Raw genomic sequence first — 7,201 nt, forward strand, 5'->3', positions numbered from 1 at the left:
AACATTCTGGATAACAGGTATGGAATGGAACTGCGAGACAGAATGCAAGGCACTTTTACAACATTGCTCGGGTTACATTTTCTCCTTGTATAATGAATCAATATTTCAAAATTAGCCAATATTCTGTATCTCTCCAACCTTAACATGAAAAAAAATGCAGAAATTTGAGACACCTACACTAAATCAGTCACTCAATCAATAGTTCTGATCCCTTTAGGAAACTGTACATTTCAGAAACACGGTAAAAGAAAAGAAAAAAAAAACCTCAATCATTAAATTAAGCCCAGTAACCATCGTTCCAATGGTGCTTGGAAGAAGGTCCCCCATGTTCACTCCGGCTTCCTGTAAATCTATGCAATGATAACTTACTTCGGACTGTTCTCAACGGACCTGATCTGTTCCCATGCTTAATCGGTAAAGACATCTCATCTCCGATCAAGCTTGAAGTCGAAAACGGTCTGTTTTCCATATCATCAAGTGGACCAGAACTGTACTCCATGGTGATGAAAGATGATGCTTGCCCATAAGTTAATCGAGGGGTTAACCCTCCGGCATTCCACCAACTGCTATCGGAAGGGGCGAGATCGCCTCTGAAATCAGAGTCCTGTACGGAGGAGTCCTTCTGACTGCAGTAATCTCCGCAAGTCTCGTCTGCATCATTGTATATTAACTTAAGAGCCTGCACGACTTCACCCATGAAGGGTCTCTGTGTGACCTCTGGGTGGACGCACATGGAGGCGATAGCAGCAACCTTTGCCATGTCATCAAAGTCGTAACTTCCAGCCAAAGATGGATCCACTAGCTGTTCTAAACCTTCCCTGCTCGCCAACAATGGTCTTGCCCAAGTTACTAGATTCTCCTGTCCCTGAGGTTGAGACATGTCCACTGGCTTTCTGCCAGTAAGAAGTTCAAGCAGCACAACACCATAACTATAAACATCACTTTTAACGAGTAAATGACCTGTCATCGCATATTCTGGGGCAACGTACCTGCAAATGATGGACAGAAATCAGAACACTTTGTTCATTCAACTAACAAAATACATAATAAATTGATGAAAGGTGGTCAATAGTCGACTAGTATCCAAACTTTACAAAACATATATATTGATAGTTACTGAACAAGTCCCATAAAGGAAGAAAAAAAAAAATATATATATATATATATATATATTAAACCATTTTGTACTTTCTCAACAAAGCTTAAGAAATTAATAATCAAAATGCCACAAACATTTTATATTACACTTACCCAAAAGTTCCCATCACCCTTGTAGAAATATGCTGACTTCCTTCAGTTGCTTCTCTTGCCAATCCAAAATCAGAAACCTTCGGGGTAAAGTCATCTTCTAGTAGCACATTGCTAGCTTTAAAATCTCGATGAATTACACGAGGATTAGAATCCTCATGAAGATATGCCAAACCTCTTGCTGCTCCAAGTGCAATTTTCATTCGTGCTTCCCAATCTAGAGGTCCCTTTTTCTTGTCAACACCTGCAGCATCATTGACAAGCATGAAAACAGTTCATTTAACAGATGACAAGACAATATAAATTGAACTCAAGCTGCATGACTAGAGCCTTTTTTATTGTATGTTACCATGCAAATGTGACTCAACACTGCCATTGTGAACAAGCTCATACACCAAGCAACGTCGGCGCCCTTCGATACATATACCAAGTAGTTTAACAAGATTCCGGTGATGCAATCGGCTTAGCATTTCAACTTCTGCAATAAATTCACGATCTCCATTCTGATTATCTCTAGTCAGCAGCTTAACTGCAACTTCAGCCCCATCTTCCAATGTCCCACTGTAAACTCGTCCAAATCCTCCTTCTCCTAATACTCTCTTTGAACTAAACTTATCCGTAGCTTTCTCGAGCTCAGAAAGCGAAAATGTTTTAACAGAGAGAATGGAAGCAGCCATTGTGGACATAAGGGACACTGATGTCGAGCTTGTAATACTGCTTGACAACATAGAACCCAAGCCTGCAGTAAAAGCAGCATCAATCAATTAACATTTGCTTCTTTACAACCGAGAGAATGAAGATAACCAACAAAATATGGAAATCAATCAAATTTAGGCAAGGATAAATAACTACCATATTTGCAAGTGTTGAATACCTGAGAAAGTGGAATTTGTAAATGTAAAATGAAAATGTTCACATCACTACCCTATTTTAGCTGCAGGTTTAACTCAATGAACATCAAAAGGAAATGACACCTAAATAATCTTATTGGTCCTGCACAACAGTAGTGTGTAATTGAATGAAGATGTAAAGCTGTTAAATGAAAATCAAGTACAAGTAAAAGGGGTAAACATTTAAATCGACAGATTTTAACATGTAATTCATCATTAATAATGTTAGACCTACAAAATCTTGATATCAATACACTTCAATTTTTGGAGACAGTAGAACATATAAACGTGAGATAATTGTCTTTGCCTAACAAGGCATCCTTAGGACAATAAAAGAAGGAAACTACATAAGGAACAACAATCAACCTGAGGAATGATAGTTAGGCAATATGCCAGCAGAATATTCAATAAAAGATGTTCAATTTAACAATAAATAAAGCTTCACAAAATCAAACCCAAAACAAAATTTTCAAAAGGAGTTAAAAATTATACCAGATCTCTTGTTTAGAGATGAAGTGAATGCAGGGCCAACAGCACTCGATGGCCTCCTAATCTTCTGACATTTCAAAATGATAGAAACTGCTCCAACTAAAACCAATAAAAGTACAAAGGAAGACGAAGCAATGATGATTATGGTTCTGAGATTCATTCTCTGATTCTTGTTGACAAAGTTGGCAGAGACTGGTAGACTACCAGTTACACTTTCCATAGGAGCATCCCCAGCTATGGTTCCATATGCATACGGTGGCGATGAAGAAATTCCTGAAACCAAGCGCTTCAGTCTCAAAATAACATGATGGAACATAAATCAGTAACGTAAAATGCTATTCGAAGAAGGGAGACAACTACCTGGATAGGCAATGTACAAAACATCATAATCACCAAAAAGGCTTCTATTTAGTGGGACTTTCTTGTGCCAGAACCTCTCATATGTCAGAGCTGCAGTAGTATTGTCAAATTTCTCTCCCAATGGAACCAAGTTTATATCAACTACAGTTCTTCCCTGATTCTCACTATCAGCACTAGCACCCATTATCTTCACCTGACTCTGCTCTAAGTATGTGCCTAATGCAACTTCAATCTCTAATTCATTCATTACTGGAAAGACAGCATAAGGAGCTACACCCAGCGTGAGTCTGACTTTCATGGGAAATACACAACCACAAGGTGACCCAAAAGGTGTTGATGTGAGTGGATCCGTACAGATTTGGTCGCAACCTGCAAGCCATTTCATTAGAAATGAGTAAATATGAGACGATAAACAGCTAAGGACAAAGCAATGTTCATAAATCCATTGAATCAGAAAAAAATGTTCCTTCACATATATTAATTTGAGTTTTTGATATACAACTATTTAGGACTCTTGTTTTAATTAAATCCATTATGCCATACCACTACTTCGAGAAGTTGGGAATACTTTTCACATAGCAAATCCAAAGCTGAGAAGAAAGGCAAACACAGTTTCAAACTCTTCCACAAACTTTTTTTTGTCATGGATTTGAAATTGAAATAGGCAATAATTTTCAAGCACCAAAGACAGATTTAAATAACATCTGTAACCACATATAAATTGAAATAAATGAAAATTTCTCCAATAACACATTTGTAATCTAGAGGGTCAAACTAAATAGATTTGAAATTTTCTTCTAGAACATTTTCTTGTTTACCTTTTTTTTCCAATTTATATCATCTTACAATGCTTAACCATTAACAGCAGGATACATGGTAGGAATTAATCAGAAAATTCAGATTACTAAGCTTTCAAAGATCTACAGCATGGCTCACTTGATAAACTTAATTCACCACACAGATTCACAGAAATACATGCAGTGAAAATGATGGCAAAAAAGAAAAGATTGTTAAGAAATAAACATTATAAATACTCCTGAGAGCAGGAAGAATAAGAAGTAAAGATGAAGTTCCAAAAGTCACCTTGGTCTTTAGAAGGGGGTGGAGCGACTGGATAAGGTTTTACGCTATGATGGTGATGATGATGATAGCGATGTTTTGGACTTGGATGCACAATAGGACCTAAACTAAGACAATATAAGCATTTAGACTGAAATCGGTCATAGAGTTGACCATCAAGTCATTGAAGAATATGATAATGTACCTTGATATGATGGAGATGGTGCAGGTACAGGGGCAGCAGGTCCAGGTGAAGTAGATGGTCCAGAAGAAGGTTTAACTAACCAAGTTTTAGCTCGTTCTGATGAGACATATGAAACACTCACAGAAACCGACTTCACTGCAGGCAAAAAACTTACATGTCAAACACAGAAAACCTGAAAAGAAGTCTATAAAATTAAAAAACACTGGAAAAAAATCCATTAATTGTAACTTGTGATATTGAAGGTTTGAAACATTTCTTTTCCAGGAAAGCAACTAGTGTGTGGATTTTCTAATTATATGGAGTGCTCGATGTGATGTGTTTTTGACCATATTGCCTGGATATTTCTTTGGCGACTAGTCAGTATTTTGCTGCATAATTTTGCTGGTTCCAGTTTGATTAGGTTTTATATTCTTTTTCATCTGCACACATAAATACCTCATGGATTCATTCAGCATAACCCATCAAAGCCATTTAAAGCAAAACTTAAGCCAATATCCAGGTATAGTTGGCAATATAGTTTTGAAATATTCCATTTATGAAGTCTTTGTTAAATTTACACTTTGAAGACAATGCCCAACTTGCACATCTTCTATTGCAAGCATTGAAAAAGGAGATAAATTTATACTTTTATCTTTCTCACTTTCCAATTTTTCTTGACATATTTGTATGGCATGTTAACATCACATGCACTAGCAATTCTTTTTTACATTCCAGTAATAAGTGCATAACTTAATTGGACTTGGAATCTATAAAACAAAGCAGTCTCTAAGAATGAAACTTTTGATCAGTATACAGCTTCCAATATTTAAATCCAAATCATTCAAGCTTCTTCGAGAAACCGACCATTTGATCCAGAAAAGTGTATGAGAAAGTGCATTGACCAAAATATTTGATGAAAAGTTAAGTCTGAGCTACCCCAAGAAAGCACCAAGATAAGCATGATTGAACGTCCATTATAATGCTGTGTTAAAAAATTAGGTTTTCACATAAGCAGGGTAGGTTTCACACATGTAAGGAAAAGATGGAAAGGTTAGGGAGCAACACACTAATATGTTGCAGATAGCCAGCCACATAAACACATACTTAGAGAAGAACATATGACAGTGTTCAAGTAGTAAAATGACAACTAAATTTACCCAAAATAAGAATCAGAAATTTAACATGATTGACAACCAACCAACAAATATTCAACACCACAATTACAAAGTAGAAACTCCCCGTGAAAATTATAACTTCAAATCTACCAAACGAGTATTCCCCAAGCCTCTAGACTGGGAATTATCCTTCCTTCATATCGACATTGTTTACCTCCATTACAAGCCGTAACAGTGTAATTCCTGGCAAATTCTCTTACTGTGACAAAAAAAAAAAAAGAAAAGCTACAGAATGAATCCACACAACCGATTATGTCAAATTCCAACCACTATATGAAGTCTGCATTTACTTGAAGAATCAAATCCCATATATCTTATCTCAATTCAGCTATAAATGAAGCACACCGACAAAAACAGTTACATCACACTCAAACAGTCATCAAGCAATGCTTCCTCCAGCTAAGCAGAAGAACAACAACCAAAATTCGAAACAACACAGTGACGCAAAGAAGAAAGTTTGAGGGGAGAAAAAATTACCTGAGCAAGATAGTAGCAAGTTGAGAAGAACGAGGAGGAAGAAAACTGACGCCGGCATTCTCTCTCGGCGAACTCGAAAGCGGTGAGAAGCATCGTCAGGAGAAGAAAACAGCAGAATTCCGGCGAGACGGCCGGCGGCGATCATGGTGGACGCCGCAGCAGCAAGCAGAACCAGAAGGAAGAGCATGCATAGCTCAGAATTGCAAGCAAATGAAAACCCTAGAAGAGAGAGAAATCGAAGAATAAGGCAATGGAGACGGTCGCATCTCCGGATCCAAGAAATGCGGGAGAAGATCTAGCCAAGGAAAACCGACACGCGTGAAGATTGAATCCGTTCGAACCTAGAGAGAGAGAAAACGATATATAGAGAGAGAGAGAGTTTGTTGAGAGAAGGAGTGAAAGAAAGGAAGAAAGAAGAAGAGAATGGTGGGAGTTGAGAAGACTTAAATGCTGTGAGAGAGAGTGAGAGTGTGAGTGAGTGAGTGAGTTGAGGACACTGTGATGCGTTAAGATTTTGTGTTTTAGAGCTACGTCGATGCTTCATCATCACCATCGTTGGGGTGTTGTTTTTTCTCTCACGCGACGCGTGGGAGCGTATGGTGAACGGGTTAATAGAAACGGCAGCGTGGGGAGTCGTTTCGTGGAGAAAAAGGGGTTTTGGATTTGCCCCCATCGTTTCGCGAAAAGTGAAAAAGTGAAAACTGGAAACGCGGCCAACATATGGTAATGGTGGGGCTATACGCCTATGTCCCTGTCCCAAAATATTAAAATTGTTGTAATATTTTCCGTTATGTTTAAATTTTGTTTGTTACTGCTTTTTCAGTTGGAAAGAAAAAATAAAATAAGGGGCAGGTAGGTGAAGTCAAAGAAAGGTTAAGATATTTGATGAATTTATTTATATATCTATATAATATTAATATTAATGTATTAGAACTATAGATAACACACAAATACATTGTCTCACAATTTTTATTGTCTTTTTTCTTTTCATGAATTTAATTTTTTTAATTTTCATATATTGTCGTCAAAAAATTATACAAATAAATAATTGTACATTATCATACTCAAAAGTAATTATAAAATTTTTTATATTAATATTTTATTAAAATTAAACTTTTTAATATATAACATATAATAACTAGTATGTACGGAATAAACTTGAAATTATAATTTTAATTTATTTTGTTAAAATTAATGCAATAATTATTGTTAAAAACAAAAGAGTAATATGAAAAAAGTGTTTTTGTGTAATATTTAATATATAATCAATGATACAATATACAAGGATATATATATATATATATATATATATATATATA

At 36.3% G+C, this 7,201-nt stretch overlaps 1 protein-coding gene across 1 annotated transcript; it reads right to left on the reverse strand.

Moving 5' to 3' along the window:
- Positions 1–53: 53 nt before the first annotated feature.
- LOC112695140 (receptor-like serine/threonine-protein kinase ALE2) lies at positions 54–6,424 on the reverse strand. Its single transcript, XM_025747357.3, has 8 exons — positions 5,883–6,424; positions 4,252–4,386; positions 4,071–4,169; positions 2,988–3,356; positions 2,631–2,900; positions 1,598–1,987; positions 1,252–1,492; positions 54–989 (listed from the first exon to the last, which is right to left on the reverse strand). Exons 1-8 carry the CDS (start codon positions 6,067–6,069, stop codon positions 278–280), a joined length of 2,403 nt encoding a protein of 800 aa, XP_025603142.1. The 5' UTR covers positions 6,070–6,424; the 3' UTR covers positions 54–277.
- Between the last annotated feature and the right edge of the window lie 777 nt (positions 6,425–7,201).

Source organism: Arachis hypogaea, chromosome 6, assembly GCF_003086295.3.
Source record: "Arachis hypogaea cultivar Tifrunner chromosome 6, arahy.Tifrunner.gnm2.J5K5, whole genome shotgun sequence".
Classification (NCBI taxonomy): domain Eukaryota; kingdom Viridiplantae; phylum Streptophyta; class Magnoliopsida; order Fabales; family Fabaceae; genus Arachis; species Arachis hypogaea.

Bases quoted from the DNA above. Each gene is read 5' to 3' on its own strand.
- LOC112695140 (XM_025747357.3), bottom strand. From the start codon at position 6,069: ATGCTCTTCCTTCTGGTTCTGCTTGCTGCTGCGGCGTCCACCATGATC. The intron at 4,170-4,251 runs GTACATTATCAT...GTCTTAGTTTAG, and splicing joins ACCATCTCCATCATATCAAG to GTCCTATTGTGCATCCAAGT. The intron at 3,357-4,070 runs GTGACTTTTGGA...AATGGCTTGCAG, and splicing joins ACCCCCTTCTAAAGACCAAG to GTTGCGACCAAATCTGTACG.